General features: G+C 38.2%; 1 protein-coding gene across 1 annotated transcript in view; it reads right to left on the bottom strand.

Moving 5' to 3' along the window:
* Positions 1–23,766, bottom strand: part of VAV3 (vav guanine nucleotide exchange factor 3) — a 178,769-nt gene that overhangs the window by 98,339 nt on the left and 56,664 nt on the right. Inside the window, 6 exon segments of the mRNA XM_086617513.1 lie at positions 1,951–2,054; positions 5,349–5,417; positions 5,527–5,619; positions 10,746–10,854; positions 14,228–14,293; positions 15,184–15,242. Of these exon segments, the coding sequence (XP_086473639.1) occupies positions 1,951–2,054; positions 5,349–5,417; positions 5,527–5,619; positions 10,746–10,854; positions 14,228–14,293; positions 15,184–15,242 (500 nt within the window).

Below are 23,766 nucleotides of genomic sequence, written 5' to 3'. Positions count from 1 at the left end.
CAAATACAATCCTCCTTTCAAAAGCAGCAGTGCCTAAATAAGCGAGGATAGGACTAGTCACAGACTTCATTCAATGGGCAGTATGAATACAAGGAAGAATAGTCAGGGGAATACAATTTTGAGCTACCTTCAAGGTGTTGTAAAATGATTGCAATTTCCTTTAATCTTCACATGTATATGTTCTGATAAATACAGAACTCATTAAAAGCAGCGTAACCGCTATTTAACAGAACAACAGCCTGTAGGATTTACAGCACTGTAGGTTTCCAAGGTTGTAAAGAATAAATTTTTTAACACAGGCTTAACAGGATTAATTACAGCTAAGCTTTAAAGAACTTGTAGGTTATCCAAACTGATCCATCTCCAGTAGTTCCTACCAGGTTATACTCTTGTGAATACTCAGATGAAGATAATAGTGTATGCAAACTCAAGACATTTTCAATAGCTGTCAAGGGCAGCAATGATTCTTGAAGGAGCGTGGTTTTGACAGGAGCCTCTTGCCCCTGTCTGGAGCGCTTCTTTCTGCTAGTCCCATTGAAAAGAGGTGCTGTTTCCTTTCACTTTAATATATTTGTTGAGGTGATTCCTTCCGTATGCTTCAAATCCCTTTTTGGGGGGTTCCCATGAGCTTTCCCCTTTGGAGCCTCCTAAATTGCCTTTTCTCTCGCCTAATCTTCATCATTCTTTTTTATTTCTTAAATTCTTTTTTCACAATTAAAGTGACAATACTGATTTAAAACTTACCACTTCTGACTACTTTTAATCACTACGCGGTTATGATGCGGAGTCTACCTCCATCTGTCTCCTTTATTTGTATAATATAAACTTGAGGTTTCTTCTCAGTGTCCTTTGTTCCCCTTTTAGCACACATCTCAGAACTATCTTTTGAAAGATAAGCATTTTCCAGAACAACTTCTCATTCCCTAATTCCCTCCTACAGCAGCAGAAAGTCTAACAGTCTGGGAAATAACTATGTTCTGCTCCAACATAAAAGCTGAGACAGAAGGTCTCCAAAGGCAACACTGTTTATGGGCAGCCTGGGACACCCTCCTCCCTCAGAAAACAACTCTCTTCTCTAATGTTTTCTGGATGCTGCTGCCCAATTTCTCACAAGCCTGTTATTACTACAACAATACCCCTTCCCCAACACCCTCAAGCAAGTCCAATTAGCTCCCACAGGTCTTCCCACTCCGGTCCAAGAAGGAACTCATTTTTAACCACAACCCAAGGGTTACTTCAAGGTAGGTCAGCACTGTAGCCCACAGTACAAGTGTTTTTCAGTAGAGTACCACAGGCATATAGGTTCATTTATACAGTCCAACAGCTGTTCAGTGCTGGCAGAGAAAACAATCTGAAAAGGTGGGTAAAAAAAAAATGGCAATTAGCCTACAGGGCATGGCATGCTGCCACAGCTATCCTGTTAATGGCTTGGCAGTTTCCCACAGTTTGAGGGTAGAGAGTGTTTGCTTCACTGTCACACCTTTGACTGCAGGATAGGCTAAGACCCTAGTCTCTTCTCTCTCCTCTTTTGCACTTGCTTTCTCTTCTTTCAAGTTATGACTTCTGCTTTCTTTAACCTAGAATAGCCTTAATATATATCCTTGCTTTATTTTTTCCCCTTTTGTTACATTTCATCTGTTAAACAATGTAGGTACATGCAATCTGGGACTAGTTCCATGAAAAAATGCTGTGCAAAATAAGCTATTTAAGTTTTGTTCAAAATATAAATGTTACTTATCTATGTAACAATACTGCCAAAACTCAGAGTAGGAAGAGGGTCCTAAAGCAATAGGTTACATTTTGACTTTCAAGCTCAAAACACCAAATTCTAGCTTAAGTAGTATATTGACATCAAATTCAATTCTTTTTCAGAAACATTCAAACAAAAATATGGTAAAATACTTGAGAGAATTGAGCACATCACAATTAGTAAGCGTGCATTAATCTTACCTTTCCTTGTAGTTAATAAAAATTTGATACAGGTTCTGATCATTTTTGTTAACAATGGAATCATTGATGTCCTGTGTTAGATTCCTGTGAATTTTCACCAAATCCTTAAAAATAGTAATAAGGAAGGGGAAAGGTTTTTAAAACCAGAATGACTTATAGCTTTGAATATAAAAATAAACTATTTCATGTTAGATCCATTAATTTCAATAAATTGGAAAATAGATCATTTGAGAGTAGAACCTAATTTCAAGGTTTTCCACATCTTCCATATAGTGCAATAGGAAAAACTAAACCCCAAGAACTACCTATTAGAGACTAATTTATTCTAGCTTGGAACATGCACTGTTAATTCATCTTCATTTTATAATGATAATTTTAAAATTAAGCAAGTCAAGTAAATGCTTTAGTGACAAGATAAAGTAATGATTCATGTCCCTGAGCTGTGAAAAATTAGTTTTGTACATTACATTGGTCAATTAGTGATGTTCTAGCGCCAAGTTAACTGCAATCATAATGAGTTTCCCAATACAGCAGACAACTAATGGCTGAGAGGAACGCAAGAATACTGCAGAAAGATTTGCTCCCTGAGTACAGCAGCATCTCACCTTACGTGTTCACTATTAGACAAAAATCTGTAAGATTACATCAGCCTTATATATGCATACTGTCAGAGAACTCACAAGAGATTAAGTCAAAACACGTTAAAAAGTTTTGAAATCAAGATAACTCACTCTAAGTGGCGTACAAACCACTGCAATGAAAGACAGAGGATTGTTTTTTTAAAAAAAGCCACTGAAGATGGCTTAATACAGTAAATGATATACTACAAAAATAATATGCAATACTAAGTTGTGAACTAAATGAAAACATTTCACTTCACACTGATGAAAAATTAAGAGTATACACACCACATCACAGATGAGAGAGCAAAAACTTAAAACAGATCAAATTCAGTTGCTAGCAATTGTATGGTCATATCTTCAGAATCTTAAGTTGCAGCAAAGACATGATTATAGAAATGCTTCCCAACTAACACATTACAGGAGCACACTTTTTCAGGAGTGTGCAGGGACTCAACTAAGCAACACCTTTGAAAAACAGCTTAATGTTAAGAGGACAAAATGTCTTTTTGAGCTTCTATCTACAATTTCAAGTTTTAAATTAAACTGATGTTAATATCATTAGAAGTTAATGAAAGTTCCAACACTTTGGTATCTGTTACCTATACTTCCAACTTTCTTTCCCTCTGTGTGTCCATATATACACCTCTCAATTCAAATGCATGCACAGTTGTACATAGAAATGCATCTATATATGTGTACACACGTATATACACAGACAGATGTACACAAATGTATTTGTACATAAATATACACCTACACACATATGCACACAGATACACAGACAAATACAGAGCCATACATACATTTTATAGGACAGAGCTTTGAAATCTGAGCCCACCACTCTTTAAACTGATGAGTGATTTGGGGTGGTGGTTGTTTTTTTTCTTAAAAATCAAATCTGTTTTGACATCAGCAGATGATTTCATCCAGCAATCATTTTTCAGAGACTCAACAAGGAACATGGCATTATCGTTCACCACAACCCTTTAACAGAGGCAAATCCCTTCTGTTCTGAGACTACTGCACTTGCTCTCTGCATCAGTTTGCTGTAGAGCTCTCTGTAACAGCTATTTTTAGTTTAAAACAAGCTTCCACTGCCCTCCAGCCTTCCTGCTGAGGAAGTGCTACAGAGACAAGGTCTGAGCAGACCAAGCGTTTGCACATATTTTTGGCTTAGGCAAGCCCTACAGTTCTTTTAATGTTTTTGGATGCCCATGAAATGCTACTGGAGCCAGAAATAAGCACCATCTTGTAACAGCAGAAGACCGAATGCCAATAATGAAAAGTAAAACAACCTTAATATAAGAGTTTACTACATGTCTTCCTAGTTTCAAATACAGTTTCAAATAAACACGTTTTGTTCTTTTTACTCCTCTTATCTGATCCCATTACATTTCTTTAACAAGTAGCAAGTTTGTGATTACACCATGTAAGCCTCTTTTGTACCCCTGTGCAGTGTTTCACACTGGCAGGCTTAAGGTCTGTTGGTGCACATAAGTCAACGTGCCAGGACACAAGGAGCCTTAGAAAAGAGATTTACAGTAAATTAGGCAGGGCACATCAGGGCCATATTTGCAATGAATAAGAAACATTAATGTAAGACAGAATATAAGTTTGTTTTTAAAAGTAAAAGGACAGCTGACATACTTCAAGAAGAGAAGTAGGTTACTGATATCTGTGGCAGTATTTTGGACTAATATTCAAAGAAAGAAATTACAGATTCAAGGTGAAAACTTTAATAGCCAAACAAATACAGCAAGGCATCAGGTATCATCAACAGTGTAATAACTATCATAATTTAGCTTCTGTCAGGATGGTGCCGGAACAGCAACTAAAACATTCTTACAGACCAGGCTCTCACAGAATAAAAAAATCCCCAACACCTCCTCCTACAGCCCTGAGAGCCTGCAGGACATGCCAGAGATGACCAAAACAGAGGTGATCTTTTACAGGCAATAAAGGTTTGATGTGGCCCATGGGCCACGCTCTGGGGACTCTTTCTTTACACTGTGCCTCATAAAAGAACACTCCTTTCATTTGTCTGTAATGACAAAGGCTTCAGACCATGTCTGATGTCTTCCTTTAAAGTCAGATAAAGACACTGCTGAATACTTCCATCAACTAAAAACACATGTAAATTGTCATTCTATTATGATTAGGCCAAAAATAAGCGGAAAAAAGTAATAATCACAGAAACTTTTAAGATTTCAGTCAAATAAAGAGGTCTCCTAGATACTTCTAAAGAGATAGTTTCCTTAAGAGGAGGGATTAAGATTTAAGATTTCCGTATTCTTTCCAGTGCCAGATTCTGAATCCAAAACTGAGTTATCATAACTTCAAAACGTCTTCAATTATGACAGAGCCAGGGTAGATACAAGGATTTGCAGAGTAGCAGCATAAATCCTAACAAAAGCACCACTCAGCGTACCACAGTAAGCAACCTAGGAGGCACAACATTGTACCATCACTGAAATGCCAGCACATACTAGAAGATAATCCATCTTCTATAAATTATTAGCTTCTATGGGTCAAAGATACTCCAGTTTATAACTACTCGCCATCCGACACAATACTACTATTTCTCTTATCCTGTTCCCTCAAGCAGGAAAAAAAAAAAACAAACTAGTGTGCACATCCTTTTTTATCACCTACTCCAATATCTACATAAATGCGTTGTGTACTGTGTTTCAAACAATCATTTTGTGCTGTAACATACAACGCAAATATAACCAGCTATGAACCTTATATCTGTTCATTAAATATGCAATTACTTACGGGAATGTTGATGAAAACATCATCAAATTCTGATGCTGACAGAAACCTTTTCAATGGCACCATGAAGAACTGCAAGGAAAAAAGAAATATATATACACACATTGAATACATCATTATATTTTCTAGACAGTTATAAAAATACATAAGTAACAATTCTCTAAGTAGCGTCTTGTCTTACTTTCTCTATCGATTCCAGAGTTTCAGTGTATTTCTCTTCAGTTTGCTTTATTTCAGCAAGACAACAGCTTCTTATGTCATTTTCAGTATATTTCTGCAATTACAATGGAGTCAAGTTTAAGTCATTAACGGGCATCTAATGGATAACAAATGTACTTATTTGTTTAGAAATAAGCAATTAGGATAACTGCTTCCTGAAATTTTCTGAGTACTGCAGCCTCCAAAGATGACAGGAATAAGCAAGAATATTTTAATGTTCGATTAGCTGATGACTTCAAGAGTTTTACTAAAACTCAGTATCAAAGGAATATTATGAAAATATTTAGACATAAAATGCTGAACTCAGTGCATGTACTTCAGAAGCCGAAATACAAGGTCACATTTAATTTATATCCAGACTGAGAAATCTTATTTAAAATACTGAGCAGTTAATAATTCCATTAAACTTAATGGGACTAAATCATGTAAGCAACTTTGCTTTGCCATAAATATTGGATTCAGTCTAATCCCTGCTCTTATTTACAGTTTCCCTTTTAGTTCTCAAGGGAAGCTTTCTCTTCAGACACAATACAAGTATGTCCTCAAATCAGGAAGTGCAGTGACCTTTAAGTTCAGCTCTTGCATATGTATGAGTGTGTCTTCAATGAGACCCTGGGATTTTTTCATGTAAGCCACCAGACTCATAGGAAATTGAAGTAATTATCAGCACAGGACTCTACAAAAATAGCTTGCAAGCACTCTTACTGAGGATCAGATTTACAACATCACAGCTTCAATAACTTACAAATCTGATTTCAAACAAAAGAAGGTATGGAAGCATTCACATCAAGCAAGACTTAACAACATCTGGAGACATATAGGTCAGCTTGGAGACCTGACACAATAACTGGATAAGCTTTTACAATTAAAAGCAATAATTGATCTAAAATGTTTTCTCCAAAAACAACAATAAACAGTGGCTTAATAAGCAATAGTACTGTCACATCCTTTCTGAAGTTTATTTATCAGTTTGTAACATCCTTCCAAGGCATCCTTCAGTATACCCCTGACTGTATCTTACCTTTTTTCACCCAGTGTAGGAAATCCACATACTGCACATAATAGACCTGATGACTAGATGTTACCCAAATACAGGGGGAGTCAGGATTAGAAATTTAGTACTACAGCTCTTTCCATTCAGAAAAAGACTTTCAGCTTTTGAATAAAAGACTTTTCTCCTCTAGGAATAGCAAAACTTCTAGACTGAAATTTTGACAATTAGTTCTTAATATGTCCAACAGCTAGGCTCCTTCCACTCCCTCTCTCTGCTATCAGTCTACTTGACACACCTGCTAAGCATACCACAGCAAATAGCAACCACCACTTAAACTGTCCACGAGCCACATACAGCTCCCACATTGATTGTCCACCTATGAAGAGTGGGAAATGTATTCCTACTACCTAAAACAGATGTCAAGTTGCAAATCATACAAGCACATAAAGCTTTGTCACTGCTCTGCTCTTTGCTGTTCCGATGTATGTCCTTTACCCTCTCTCTGTTCGTCTCCATGTGACTCTACAAGCAGCTGCTGCAACTGGAACATGGCTTCTCACTCTTATCTACCAGGTGCTGTGTTATCTCAGAAATTACTCTTTAAAAACCAATTGGTGTAGTTATTAATTTTCCCACAACAAACATCGAAGTGTCATCTTTATCAGCTGCAGATAGAAGTAACTATTTTGCAAAAATACAGTCTGTCATTATCAGTAGAAACGTGCTTTGTGAGCATCATCAGATCATCAGCCTCATCTCAAAATCTATCCTTTATTCCCAAATTCTTTGGCAGGGGGATGTGGGCACTGTCACAGTTAACCATAGTTGATCTCAATTAAGTATTAGAATTTAGTATTATTCAGGTTTTTAGCTAATTTTCACCTTTTCCTTTGTGAGCTCAATACTGTTCACACAGCTTGCAGCATTTTCACCAATATGGAAGTTGTTGTACCCAATAGGAGTTTATATCCACTTGGAAAAATATAGGGGTTTGTTGTTCACCAACTCTTAAATGAGCAATGCAAACAAAATCCTGGGATTCCACTTAGAACAATTCATTTCAGTTTTGTGCTCACCTAACCCAAACAGATGATTCACATAGGCACTTTTGGCAGAAATTAATATATCCATTTTCTATCTGTACTACAAACTTCTAGAATCTACGTGCAATAAACAAAAGGAGAGAGGAAATACGAAGTAACGTGCAAGCATCACTACAAATGAGAAAAACTGCCTTTGAAGGTCAGCTACTGCTAGAGAAAATTTAGGGCAACAGCTTACTTAGCAAGATAATGACAATAAATCAAGGATGAGGGAGATGTGAAGCATTTTGGCTGTTACTGGAGACTTGAAAAGTACTGGATTCTTCTAAAACTCTACTTGACAATTGTCCTGTGCTAGTGTTTTTTATACGCAAGGAATTCTCACGTAGGATTCAAATTGAAGAACTGCACAAAATCATCATGTTGTCATGCAGTGTATTTATAAACCAGAGAGGAAATTATCACAAACCAGAAACAGTTACCACATTCCAGAAAGCTGTCACAACAATTCTAATGTCTCCATTCATTACACGTTGTGGAAAAAATATTTTGCTGTACCATTTTTAATTTTCTTCTACTTTCTACAAGAAACAAATACAAGTCTCTTCCATCTAAAATATGTAGGCCAAGATGCAACTAAAGTTAGAACGTGAAAGTTCTGATTGCTATATATTAATCATTTGCTAGAAACACAGATATGCGAGAGTGACATGCAACAGGAAAGAAAATCAGAGAAAGTTTACACACTATCAACTGCCAGAGATTACCAACTCTTAACGGTTGAAGAAAAAAAAAACACCCACACTCATAATGTGAAACCCAAAACTTAACGTATTTTGAGTTTCAGTATCAAATAAAATCTCAAAACAAGATCACATTAAAGGTTTCCTATGGTTCAAACACTTTTCTAAAACATCCTGTCTGCAAGTGAATGCAACTTCTTTAAATATAAAGCAGGTTTTTTTCAACTCAATTTTATTTGGTTTCCATTGAATAACCTAAACTTTAAGAGGCAAATAAAATGAAGAAAAATACGAAAAAAACTAACATAAATCTACAAGCATTAACTGCAGGAATTTGTATTAACAGAAAAACAGGCTTGAAAACAATATTGTTATACTCAAAACAATAAAGACTAAAACAAGGGTGAAATCTTTCCAAAGAGAAGACAGTGGTAACCTTGGGAAATCATCATAATGGCAGAGAACATAAATCACATTAGGTATTTCCTATACTTCTATTGAAAAGATAGATAAGGCATCAAAAAAAAAGTGTGAGATCTTTAGAACTTCTTGTTTCTTCATGCAAGCAATTTACTAAAAAGCAATTCAGAAAAACAGAAGTTTCCAACTTTAGACAACAGGAAATGTAATATAGCTTCATGTCAATATAGAGGAAGAAAACAACTGTCTTAAAAACCTATCTGTCATGGCCACAGGCTAAGATTTTCCAGATCAGAAAGCACATCTCTGAGAAAGGGCAGACAAGTGCATAAGGATTTCTCCTAATTAGCAAGTAAATTTTTTTGTCTAAGTTTACGTTTCTTCCAAGACAGTTCTGAAAGTTGACCATGGTACCTTTGTATGATAAAGTGAGTAAGCTACTTAACCCATTCTCAGCAAGACTTCCGCTCAAAGAGTTGTGGTCAACGACTCGATGTCCAAGTGGAGACCAGTGATGAGTGGTGCTCCTCAGGGGTCAGTACTGCGACCAGTGCTATTTAACATCTTTGTTAGCAACATGGAGAGTGGAATTGAGTGCACCCTCAGCAGGTTTGCTGATGACACCAAGTTGTGTGGTGTTGTGGACAGGCTGGAGGGAAGGGATGCCATCCAGAGGGACCTTAACAGGCTGGAGAGGTGGGCCTGTGAGAACCTCAAGAAGTTCAACAAGGCCAAGTGCAAGGTCCTGCACACGGGTCAGGGCAATCCCAAGCACACGTACAGGCTGGACGGAGAATGGATAGAGATCAGCCCTGAGGAAAAGGACTTGGAGGTGTTGGTGGATAAGCTCAATGTGAGCCGGTAATGTGCACTGGCAGCCCAGAAAGCAAATCGTATCCTGGGCTGCATCAAAAGAAGCATGGCCAGCAGGTCGAAGGAGGTGATTCTGCCTCTCTACTCTGCTCTCATGAGATCCCACCTGGAATACTGCGTTCAGCTCTAGAGTCCTCAACACAAGAAGGACATGGAACTGCTGGAGTGAATTCAAAGGAGGGCCACGAAGATGATCAGAGGGCTGGAGCACCTCTCCTATGAAGACAGGCTGAGAGAGTTGAGGCTGTTCAGCCTGGAGAAGAGAAGGCTCTGGAGTGATCTTATAGCAGCCTTCCAGTACTTCAAGGGGCCCTACAGGAAAGCTGGAGAGGACTTTCTACAAGGATATATAGAGATAAGACAAGGGGCAATGGCTTTAAAGTGAAAGAGGGTAGATTTAGATTAGATATAAGGAAGAAATTTTTCACTCAGAGGGTGGTGAGGCACTGGAACAGGTTGCTCAGAAGCTGTAGATGCCCCATCCTTGGAAGTGTTCAAGGCCAGGTTGGATGAGGCTTTGAGCAACCTGATCTAGTGGAGAGTGTACCTGCCCATGGCAGGGGGGCTGGAACTAGATGATCTTTGAGGTCCTTTCCAACTCTAACCACTCTATGATTCTGTGATTCTATGAAGACCAACCTAATGATCAATAAAAAACTACATGGTTGAATAAGCAGGAATTTCATTGGTATGAAACAATTAGCAGTTGTCCTTGTTAGAAGAGTTGTTCACATTATGGCTCAAACAACAGCGTTTCATAAAATTATAACTATTTGAAGTAGGGTACTTCGAAGTAAGCACTTAATCTAATTGCTCTTAAAATAGCTGGTAAATCTTACCACTCATAATTGGCAATCTTAAATTACTGTATTTTGGTTTAAAATTACATTTCTCTCAAAAAATTACCATAGCTAACATTTGACCCTTTGCCAAAACAGCGTGCAAAGTCTTACACAGGAGATAATTCACAGCAGGTGACAGCTCCAGATGCAATTGTACATGAGTGAAGTTTCAGTGAAACTAGCTATAAACAGATAGTTTCACAAGTATTAACTTCCAAAAATATAACTACTACCATTCGAAAATAGCTAGGAATTGGAAAACGTACAGGTTGCTGTGCTGCTTCATCTTTCATTAGGTCTTCATAAACCTCCCCACCTTCATCTTCTCCATAGACGCAATCATACAACTCCTCATCTTCATCAACACCAGTTTCACTGAAATGAAAAAGGAAAAGAATTTAAAAAAAGCTGTGCAGTACAGGTAAATTACCATCAGCTCTGCAAGGGACCACTTCTCATAAGAAAAGATTTCTACAGTAAACAGAGTAATTAATAGAACCATCTAATGAAAAGAACTCATTAAGAGAAATAAAGTCCATTAATTTTCTTTCCTCAACACATTTAAAATATGATTGTACAAAATCAACACTGAACACTGTATGAATTTAGAACCTCATAGGAACTAAATCAGGCACCAAAAGCAGCTTGTCAGGACAGTTTTGTGACGAGACACTGTCCAGCTGCTCTCTTCTCTTCATCTCTTTTCCCACCACCTCCAGTGAAGAGCAGCTGCCTCTCCTTACTGCCTGGCATCCCACCGCACTGGGATACGAGACACTGGTATAGGTATCCTTCCTGCTGAAAGAAAGGATTATCTGGGGTAAAACACACTAAAAACTGCAGAGCCAGCAGCTGAGAATCATAGAATGGTTTGGGTTGGAAAGGACCCAAAGATCATCTAGTTCCAATCCCCCTGCCATGGGCAGGGAAACCCTCCACTACACCAGGTTGCCCAAAGCCTCATCCAGCCTGGCCTTGAACACTTCCAGGGATGGGGCATCTACAACTTCTCTGGGCAACCTGTTCCAGTGCCTCACCACCCTCTGAGTGAAAAATTTCTTCCTTATATCCAATCTAAATCTACCCTCTTTCACTTTAAATCCATTGCCCCTTGTCCTATGACTACATGCCCTTGCAAAAAGTCCCTTCCCACTTTCCTGTAGGCCCCCTTTAGGTACTGGAAAGCTGCTAGAAGATCACCCCGGAGCCTTCTCTTCTCCAGGCTGAACAGCCCCTACTCTCTCAGCCTGTCTTCATAGCAGAGGTGCTCCAGCCCTCGGATCATCTTCGTGGCCCAATCTCTATCTCCAAACTGTAAGTCAGTATCTTGATCATCTTGTGGTAACCTACAGCTACCCAAAAATGAAAATGCAACCTTTCCAACTGAAAATCAGGCTGCTCAACAAAATTGAGTACGCACAAGAAGCATCCTTCTATTACCCAGACTACAGAAATATCTCAGCATAAAGTCAATGCTCAATTCTACCATCAGCTAATTCAGCTTCATTAAGGGTCAGTTCTGCTGGAGTTTTGCCTGCTTTGCACCAGGACCATATCTAGCTTATTATATCTCTTGCAGTCACGTTTCTCGGGGTATGTCTAAAAAACAACTAAAACATGCTGGAAGTAGTATAATCATAATGAAACAGACTTGATCATATGTGCTATTAATTTTGAGATTTTTATTGTTGGAAGACAACACTGAAATCCTTCAGAGTTAAAAAAACACACCATACAAATTGAGGATCAGTCCACTAGAACGGACAACTACTTCTGTAAGCGCATCATCAATACTCAAGAACAGGACTTCAGAAACTCTACTGGCAGAGACTAATGATTTCAAAGAAATCAAAATGAATGAGAATTGCTACCAACACAGCTGCCACACAGGCTACTAGGAAATGCCAGACAAAATCACTACGTCTATAGTCAGGACTACATAGAGAAACCAAGTAAATTTTTGATTTCTCATTAAATACATATCACCTTTTTTGTTGTCGTTGTTTTATTCAAGGACATCAGAAGGATAAAGTAAGCAAGCGTTAGAAGTTTCAACAGATATCTATTTTTAAAAATATTTGGAAGATTTAACAGAAGACAGAAATTGCTCATATCCCTTCCTTTTCCAACAGATATATGCCCCAGGAGAGCTAGAAAGCTCAGGTGCTCCCAGTTAGTCTAACACTTCAGCTTATACCAGTGATGATGGTGTGCTAGCACTTCATATTAAACACTAGCAGCTGTGTCAGATGCAGCACAGACACACTCCGTTTTACCACCTATGCTCCAGGGAACAAAAGCTGGCAAAAAGGCAGAGTAAGGATGGAAACATTTAACTACTACAGGTTTTTCTGACAGAGAGCTTGAAATTCATTCTTAGACACTATTTAAACTCAGGGACACTTAGATTAATTTTAGTCAAATACACCTACTAATTAAGATAAACAAAAAAAAATGTGGGCTGTTTGCATCATTCACTGGCACTTTTTTTCTTAGTTCTTGAATTGCTTCCTCCACAATGGAAACAGCAAGTAATTACAAAATTTCAGTGAATAAAATTTGTAAATTGATGCAAAAGAGCAGCTACAAATCTCAATTTCCTTGATATGATTTGTTAATTTATATTTTTTTTAATGAAAGGCCATCTCCCAGTACTGAATTTGTATTCCTATTTAAGAACTGACAGAAATAGTCTTTTTGAACAGTGGTAATGCCACCACATCAAAGCGATGAGGACATCACCTTTAGCCAACTTGGGTCTCAGAAGAGACTGCAACTCCTACCTTCTACACATTGAAATACAGAGTATTTCAGTAGCTACTATAAAAAGTAGCTACCTAGAGACAGCCAGTCAACTGCGGGAGACAAGAGGAGCTTTGCAGGGAACGTTTAAGTTGAGCAATGCCAACCATGGTGGGGTTTCCCTTCTTTATAGGCAGTACAAAAAAATCCAAGGTGCAAAGACCAGTTACTTCACCACATCACAGCAAGCAACATACAATGTAGCCAGAGTCAAGATAGAGCCAGATGGGTAGTAGTGCGGTCAGCAATGGTGAACTTTGAGCTTTGGGAGAGTGAGCTCTGATCCTGGCTCTTGTCCAACATGATTCCTAATCGATCTTGAGAGGTCCTAGCCATGCAATGCAAGACTAGTTCTTCCTGACAATTTTTTATGCCCAGATGCATTTACCTCCCCAGTCTGTAAAATAAAGCTGCAGTCTACCATTCAATACTATACAGTGTATTCACGTCTATCTCACATGTACCCCAAAGCCTATGTGAAAATTGGCAATAATTAATAATCCTGCAAACACTTACCCAGAGAGGTAAATGTACTTATACAAATAATTTTATTGACTTTAGGGAAACAACCCACTTGGTTATGATCCAAATATGCATTTTCTTTGCAAGTTCAAGACGATTTCCTTGGGTCCCTTGCGACTGATATCGTAATTCCACGACAGTATTCTCATAGAATAGACAGATAATTTAAAAATGTATTCATTATTTACTTTGCTACCAGCATCCTCTATGAAACATGCTTCCTTTCATATACAAACAAATTATGATCATTCAGATAAGCTTTCATAATCAATTTTTCCTGGTCAGCATAATGGCTAACAAAAACTTCTTAAATCAAATGCATATCTCATTCTCATTAAAACTATGTATTCTATAGCATCATATAAATAACACCACACAGATGCAAGTCAAAAATCTCTAACTTAACTAAAGAATTACAACATACTCTATCAAATCAGGAAGTCCTTTGTAGACATCTTCATCATCAACACTTTCTTCTGTAGGGAAGGGCCTACAGAAAGAAAAATATCATGAATTATATATAGCACTAGTCCAGTTGCATAGTGAGTATTTGGTTTGTAAATTTTCACACAGGTTACTAAATGTTAATGTGTTTGTATGTTCCCCTCCTTCTCTGATGAACAGTATGCATCGTATTTAGACTTCTATATATAAATTGATAATATAATAAAGAACCCTACTGGATGGTGCTGTTATAAATCACCACTAACACATACCATTGTGTAATAACACCAGCCTTTTCTACTGATAATATTAACTACTCTTTTTAGCACAGGACATGGATTACAGGACTGGTTGGAGAATCTTGACAATGTTTTACAAACATCGTTCATTCATATATGATAAGACTGCTGAATCAAACCAGTCAAAAAGACAGAGAACACCAAAGCATTAAGTCTTTCTCCTTCTCTCACAGCCCACAATTGTAGCTCATGAGATTAGGCTTGGTTGGGGGTTTTTTGTTTCTTTTTGAAATTGAGAATCTCACAAACTTGACAGTTCTGTTTATTTTCAGAAGGGAAAAAGAAAAGAAAACTCACTTGTCTTTACATAGATCAGCATTGCATCAGCCTGACTTAGAATCCATCTGTCACAATTATCACACAAGTTCTGTAATACTAACTGCTTATTCATTCATTTTATCCTTCAGCACAAGAAATAAGTGTAGTTCAGGCACTTCAGTATGCGTAACACAGGTAAAAGATACCCTTCAGAGCTCCCCAGAGGTCCAGAGACTTGTTTAACTCTCCACTGGACAATCTGGTTTACAATCAGAGAAGTTCTTACCGAGGCACACTGCCTATACTGCCTCTAACAACTTTTCCAAGGAGCGTCATGTAAGAGGCATTATTCCCACCACTCACTAGGGCAACAACATACCTTATTCCTGTGCCTATTGCAATAGGAGTGCGAGAAAGTTTTGAAAGCGTTTCTATCACCTGGAGAAGGAAACAGAGACCACGATTAGCTGTAGAACAAGAGCATTAAAATATTTTGTTCTCTATTGTGTAATTATCAGCAACACCATTTCACATCAAATGATATAAACAGACACAGAATCTGGCTGTGCCAAACACTGAGTGCACTGAAATTCCACGGATTTCCCATGAGCTCGTCTTCAGTGCTTTTGTACTTGGGGATGTGATGGAAGTACAAAGAGAGGAAAAGGGAAATCTCTTATTTACAAGTTTTAGCACAAGTAAAAGCCAATTTAAATGGATTTAAAAACAGGTCATATATGTTACAAGTTAGACATTCAATTTGCAATTGTACTTGGATGCAATCGTAATCAAATTCTATCTTATAGACTGCATGGAGTATCTTCTTGCATTGTAGCTCCACAAAGGAAATCCCGAAACAATAATTTGAGCTTTTCCGAACACTGGCCAGAAGAGGGAGCCAAATGCCAAATCAGCAGAAAACCACCTCAGGCCGTGCTTGCAAAGGAAAAGTAATCTCTTATTGCCAAACAGTGAAAGAAGCTGTAGATTTGAGCCCATAAGCTTTGTGTATTTTTAGAAGACGGCAGCAGTCGGGAAGATCTCATTCTAAGAAAACAGCTCCTCTAAGCTCTCAAGGTTATACAATACGGGAGCGAGAACACTAGGGAGGGTAGAATACATGTAGGTATGGTCACATGCATAGAGTTACTTTGCTGTCAGCCATAATAACACCGGACTAACTTGTACTCTGCCTAGCGTGTCCTCTCTGTCACAAATATTGTCTCTTATTTTGAATGCTACCAGACTGGCAAGTCTTATTTGCTAGAGACAGGAAAAGAACCAAAATGACACCCTGCCTGAGTTTCCATATTTCCAATGACAAGGTTCCCCTGAACTTCCCAGAAGTTTCAGGTTGGATCTTAACAAATTAGAATCCATATAAATTGAACTGAAATTTCCAAAGGTGGTTTTTATCAGTAGTATCAAAGTTCAGTATAGGAATTCTACATTCCATGGGCATTTGGTAATAACCTCTACAACTAAAATTCTTTATTTTTGAGGTTCTAATTACAAGACTAACTTGACCATAAAACACAGAGTTAAAAGTACATCTCTCAAAGGAAGAACAATGACATGTTTACACAAGAGAATGGCAAAGTTAAAACTACAGAGAATAATCACCAACTACAGAGTTTAAATTGAAGTTACAAACCCTCCAAAGTAAATCAGGTCCCATATGCAGATGTGCAAAATTCAGAATGAACTAAGGTATACTACACCTGTGAAAGGAACATTTTGGGCACATTTAAGCTGCTGTGAAAATTAATGTCACAGAAAAACTGGTTTTGCCTTACAGGAAAGTCAAAGAAAAATAAAAACAAATAAATATGCTAAGAACATCATTAAAGGTGAAGGCACATTAATTCCTCTAGGAACAGAAGAGCTGCAACGCAGCCTAGAATAGGTTTTGGAAAATATGAATAAAATTTGATTGAATAAGTCATGAAGTTAATTAAAATCTATCTCACATTAGTCAAAAAGAAGAAAAAAAAACTCCTTTAAAAAGTCTTGTTGCAGGGGAGTTCTGGTTTCTGTACCAGACAAAAACCTGGCTCTGCACATCTGGGAGAATCCCAGGACATGGCTTCAAGGACTGCTAAGCCACATGAGACAAGACATCGTGGGAAGTTAACTAAAAACTCAGTAGCTGACAACATGATCTGTCCTGACAGATGGGTGAACATTGATTGACAGAATCACAAGAAAACAGGTTTAATGATTATTGAAACAGAGAGGGGCAAGTATGGTGAACTAACTATTCCCTTCCTGTTTCAATGCATTATTTTCCAGCACACAGAAAACATTTTGCAAACTACTCCACCCACGCAAACCCTTTTCCTTAGAGGGATTCTCACTTACCTAGCATAATCAAACTCAGTAGAAGTGCTTACTCTTTGCAAGTAACTATGGTTGCTTCAAGATAGAACAGAAGAGATCTGTATAAAAAATTATGAATTTTTGGAAGATAACGAGCAAATGTTACTCCCAAAATGTACTGCCAAACTATGTTTTACAGCTATCAAATAAACACACACAAACAAAAGCAAGACTTATTAATTAAGAGAAACAGGAAAAACTTTTTCAGGAACTGATGTGAAACCTTCATTTGGGTGGCGGAGAGTAAAAACCTCACACACTGTGGAAGCCAGAAAAAGGTTTATGAGAACATACACACAGAAAAGCAGAGGGAAAGGAACTACATGACTAGAGAAAACAGAAGACTACTGCTAAATTTCACTCGTCTTAGAATGGAGAAGGTCTGGCACTACAGGAAGAACAAACATGTTAGGAAGCCAACAGGCAAATTTCTAACAAAAACTGCACACTGGATAATCTACTGAAGAAAATGGTAATTATCGCAACACTTGTCAGCATCTCAGAGACACTTTTTGTTCTTCAGAAGTACGTGATAAAGCGTGGCCACACTGGCATCACAAAACGGGAAAGGTAATGGGGAGAGATCGCTGTTCTGCCATTTCAGAACAAAACAACTAAAAACTGAAGACCCTTAACCACTCCAGCATGTATTCAAGATTAAAATACATAACTGAAAGCTGACATAACTTTCACAAAATAAAAGGTAATGTTCATCCATTGACCGCTCCCACTTAAAAGCACAGCTTAAAACAGCACTTTGTCAAGAAACAGAACAGTTTCTACTGAGAGGTCTTGTTCTTGCTACTGCGGTTTCCTTAAAGAATTCTGAGAAACTGTCAGGAATACTTACACAAGTAATGATACACGAAACTACCACTTCTGGTCAACACACTATTTCAACATCGCACACACGTAAATGTATTTGCTCCAACAAGAAGTGAGGCAAAGAAAGACTCTCCTTCCACATGAAATTTCAGTTCTTTGGCTCTGAGCCACTGCAGGAACTCTTAAGATTTCCCAAATTTCTAGGTCCATGGAGAAGGCTGCAGTTACGTATGGGCTCAGTTGTCAGAAAAACCATCAGAGTTTCAATAAACATTCAAAAAAGTAATCAAACTAAACCCAGCAAAATGTCTGATTTTCAACAAACTGACAAAGACTTGGGAGCATTTCAGAAGAGTTCTAGTTTGAAGCCCTGTACAGCCAACGTGGGGGAAGCTATAATATAGTGCAATTCCAAACTCCAAATCACAGTGTACTACACACATGGAAGTCCATAACATTCAATTTAATGCTTTTCATGTGGTTTTTTTTGCCTCGCTCTCTTCCTTTCAGAGAAGCTTTAATCCATTTTATGCATTTAACCCCAACTGATCGCCCAGTTCTCTTCCACAGCAAGGACTCAAGACAGATGCTTCTGTACCTCTGAATGAGGCTAAACCGGATTTTAGCTTAGGTGCAAAAGTAGCACTCCTTGCTTGTACAAAGTTCAGAACAACAAGGCTTCCATGGCCGGCGCTGCTCTGCACCAAACAGCTGTACAAAGGGCTGCAGGGCCTTCATGCACAAGCTATTACCAGAAATGGGCAACGAAAACTAGAAACTAAATACGAATCTTTACTCAGTATCCAATCCATGTTCTGGCTAGCAACGACATATGAAACAAGAAATGTTTTATTCCAAAACGTTCTGTAACTACATCCCTTCATGCTGGAAAGCTCCATAACTATGACTCTCCTGAAGCCAACCTGAAATCGGGAGATGTTAACAAGACTTTCAGGCATAAAAGGAAGCTTCGCCTGCGCCCATCTCAATATAGCTCCTTGCTAACTAATGCCATCAGAGGTTAAGCAACTCTTTAGAAGTCACATCAAAGCCACACTTGCTTCAAGATGATGCGAATGTCCAAGTTTGCTTTTCAGTATATAGCCAGTTTATGCAAAATATGACATGAATTTCAAATCCACAGTCTTACAAGAGAAAAAGCACCTCAACCTGTGGCCCCAGCAAGTGGCTCCAGCTCCTCATCCGTGTTTTGGGCACAGCTGCTAAGAGCAACGATCTCGCACTACATAGTAACTTTTAACTTCATCAGTTGCTCAAATAGTAGAAATTTTTTGGCTTGGTAGTTATTATTGTTTCTCTGAACTTACTGTTGTAGACTCCTCAATTTACGTAAGCACTTTCATATCCCTTGCTGAAACATGATTTTGTAACTTTCTGTAGTCATACTCTTCAGTAAATCACGTCAAATATTCCTATGCATACTTACAGCAGCAGTACACTAGAGGGACTATTTTACTTCTTTCCATAGCAGTGGTGTGTCCGAGTTTAAAATGAGCCTTATTATTTTGCTGGGCGTCACTTTCTAGTCTAGTTTCTTAAAAAAGAACTTAACAATACATGCAGTTCAAGAACAGACAAAGTACATTGTAAAAGCACTTCTCCACTTTTAGAAGAAACAGAAGAAAATCGTTTTGCAACTCAATGTCTCTCCAAACAGACAACATTTCCTTGCTATTGACAACTGCTGTCAGGACTAGGCTCATTTATATTTCTGATGTTTACCTAAACTGAAAACATGAAGTGATCAACAAATGTTAATGGCAATAGTTTCATAGTTCAAGCCAATAAAACCTAAAAAGACTTACTTCTGAGTTAGATCTTCAAAGCAGTTGTTTCCATATATGCACTTATATCAGGATACATTTTTCTAAGACACAGTAAAAGTCACCAAGAATTCACAACCATAGTACATATCCAGTCTTTTTTCAAAATCTGGGCATCTAGCTTAGTATTTGAACATTGCATTCTGTTGAAAACTGAGCTTTACTCCCTTGTTTGAAGTTCATTTATTTAGCAGATACATAGAAACAGATTAGCATAACAAAGCAGTTATTGTCCAATACCAGCCTACTTTTTGATGTGCTACTTTTTGATACATGTACATGACTATTGAAAGGCAGGGAGTCTTGAGATATGTACGTGCACATATTGATTATATATATAACATTTTTTATATATATATACACACTGGGTATATACACACACTGCCCAGAGGTCTGGGCAGATTATGAAAAACAAAAAGCTAAATCAAGTAGAAATCCAATGTTCCTAGAGAAAACAAAGACATATAACACTCTGCATCACTAGGGCAAAGTCTCTTATGAAGCCAATTCCAAGGATACTTCAAAGCCAGAACTGCTACTCATGCCCACATGCTGAGTGACTTTTCATTAAGCGGTTTTCACTCATATATCAGATTGGAGAAAGAGTGGAAAAAGAGGGGAAAAAAAAGAAATCATCATTTTGCATCTCTGTCACTCAGAGATAAGATGAAAATGCTTTACATAAATATATCCTCAAATTACTTATACGAAGAAAGAAGGTTTATCATTTGCTACTCTGCCATTTACCAGGCCCCAGACAACCCTGGATGAATATTTAATTTGACACAGAAGGTAGGGGGAACATATCTTAACATTTTACTGTAATCCAGCATTTACTTTTGAACGAAGAGACTTCTAGGAACTGTTACATTTACATTTGCATTTAACTTGTCTGACAGATGTGAAAAAGGACATGTAGCCAGACAACTCCAGGGTGATTACACAGCTGCTGATCTAATGAGCATATTATTCCAAGTAAAGGGTGTTTGTAAGTTAAATTGAACATTTTCTCTCCATCTGCGTTGTTCTGGTATCATAAGTATTAGTACTCTGTCTTGGTTCAGGTTAGTTTTAATCAAACCACAAGCCTCTAGGGAAGAAGAGAGAATGAGGGTTTTTCAAAAGAGGCAGAATGAATGAAAAATCATCAAAAAGAAAAAGAAAAGGTGGGGGAAGAGATGGCCTAAAAGCAAATTCCTTCATTTCACATAATGGCACATCTAACAAGCCCTTAAAAACAAACAGCAAATTTTAAATACCAGCTATGCAAATATGCCTCTATTAAATACTGCTATGGCATGCACTGAAGTGACAAAGTCACACAGACACAAACATGTGAAAGACAATTTACAGCCTTGGCACCCACAGCAGCATTTCCTTAGGAACACAGCAGCCTGCAGGTCTCCAGCAGGTAGAAAAGTAATAGCCTGGTTTTGATGACACAAAGCTTCACATACAGCTGAATGCTGATTCTCATCCCAAACACCCAAATCCAAGTTTTAGCTGTAAAGCCCTGACAGCTGCAATCCAAAGGAAAGTCATAAATTTACTTTCCACAGGGGTAATCACCAGCTGTAGGATGCTGCCTGTTTCCGCACTGACATCACCTTCAGCTACCCCAATTCTAGCATCTCTCCTTGTCCATGTCCATTCTTCCATTTCCACTGAACTACATCCTCAGGAAACACACCTGAGGACTAGTCCATCCTCCTTTCCCATCAGGGCTTAGCACTGGCATAGCAGCAATAAGGAAAATAGCTCAAACATCCCAGGGAACCATGGCAGAGAAATTCACAACCCCGAGCCAAGTATTTTGTGACTGACAGGAGCCTGTCAGCCAACTCTGAAAACCAGTTTGAAACCAGGTGTCAAATGCTTTTATGCAGAGGGAGCAAGGGTAACACCACTGCTGCAAAAGCTGGTTTTGGTAGTCCTGTGTGTTTCCTCTGAGCACAAGAGCCCCAGCTACCGGCTGCGAGAGGAGACCCCAGCAGTGCTGCCAGACCTGGCTCCAGGCATGCAAACCTCTACTCTTTTGCCTCCTGGGCAGGGGATACTCTACATTCATTGCCCAAGGGAAGTCTCATCTTATATCCATTTTCTCCAGTATCTCCACAAATAAACTGGCAGGAAAGTATTTCTCCACGCTAAAAAAACACACAAAGAGCCAAGACAAAAACACCCCTGGGTGTTGCTTCTTTCTGTTTGTAGATAAACTAGCTACAGAGATGCAAACTGCTGGGGCTTCAAAAGCCCTAGAACAGCTATGAAAACGCAACATTTTCTCCAAAGCCCTGTAAGAAGGAGAGGTGAAGTGGGGAAGAGGGCAGTTAGGCACCAGGAAGACAAGCAGAGACAGAGAGAGGTAGAACAACATGACTTAAAAAAAAAATAAAAAAAAAATAAAAACACCACCACTCTGGAAAATATAAGAGGACAGATGACCTGATGTCCAAAAGGACAGGTTAAAGCTGGGCATATTTATCCCTTTTAGTAACAATAAAATATCTGACATTAAGTCAGAAATATCCAAAACTTAAGAGTTCTGCTGTTTTCTTTTCACATCTCTAAATTATACCAGACAACACTTGATGTCATATATTTACATTACAGATGTAAAGCATCTCCAGCATTTCTCTCTAGTAGTTAAAAGTATAAATGCAGTCTCCAGCAACAGCAAAGGGCAGGTTGGACCCCTCACTAACCAAACCCCTCCTCCACACACTGAACATTTTTAACGTTTTACCCCTTTTATAGGGAGCAATACCTCTGATCACCCAACTCCTCAACTGGAATACTGGGACTGGCAGATGTAACTACGCAGGACTCCACACACAGAGAAAGAGAGAACCAAAACCAAATGCTCTCCAGGAATTTCTAAAACTCAATGCCATATTATTAGAATTATAACGAGTAAGTCTTTAATAATCAGTATCCGATTACAGACACAAATGTACACACATTAAACAAAAGTTGTGCTTAAAATACAATTTTTTTTTTTTTCTCCCCAAACTTCAGGTCAGTGACCAGGCTACAGTTGCTCGTCCAAAAGTATGAAAGCTTCCCTAGACAGTTCTGCTCTTATAAGGAACTGAGAAACTCCAAATTACACAAGCAGCACGGTCCTGTTAATCTCTTGGTTTGTTTTGTCCAAAAAGCAGAGAAACAGTCCTCAAAGCAAGCACAGCAGGGAGGAAGTTTTAGCAGGCGTTTCCTGTCTGCAGCTCGTGGTTTTGGTTCTATGAATACTTTCCAGCTTTCACCACGCCTTCAGGGGGTTTAGGTTTGGGTTTTTTAAGATACAGCTTAAAAAATGACAACCTTACTTCGCTCACTGCTGAGACATAAACAGAGCACCTGAACACTGCAACCATTAGCAGGAGTGCAGACTGCCTTCCAGCATACTGCCCTAGAGAGTGAAACAGGATTCTGTCCTTTCTGGTACATTTCAGGTTTCTATGCAAGGCAGAGTAACAGAAAAGGATATGCCTAGGATGGTACTGCAAAACCTAGCTGCTACTGAATCATTCCAGTTTCCTTCAAAATCAGCTTCATAAGGATAACCTATACTTACAAACATCTTCAAACTGTACTCAGCTTTGATCAAGTGCTCGCTTTCAATGCTTTGTAAACATTCTTATTGATGACACCACAATTTTTTATCTTATTTTATATGGGTCATAACACTAAACAAACAAGGAAAAAAACAGCTTTTTCCTGCATTTTATACAGCACATTTTAATATAATCTTAAATTTTTCCTAAACGTAAGCATCCATTTTAAAATCCTTAAAGACCTAACGGTGAGATTATCAAAAGTACTCAGACTCTGAACAGAATGTTTTTTTTAAATAGGAATGGACATAAATCCATGCTGTGTTTTTTTCAAAGTCATTTCTATTGCCACCATCCTGT

Source organism: Tauraco erythrolophus, chromosome 10, assembly GCF_009769465.1.
Source record: "Tauraco erythrolophus isolate bTauEry1 chromosome 10, bTauEry1.pri, whole genome shotgun sequence".
NCBI lineage: Eukaryota > Metazoa > Chordata > Aves > Musophagiformes > Musophagidae > Tauraco > Tauraco erythrolophus.
This window is presented reverse-complemented; position numbering and strand designations above follow the sequence as displayed.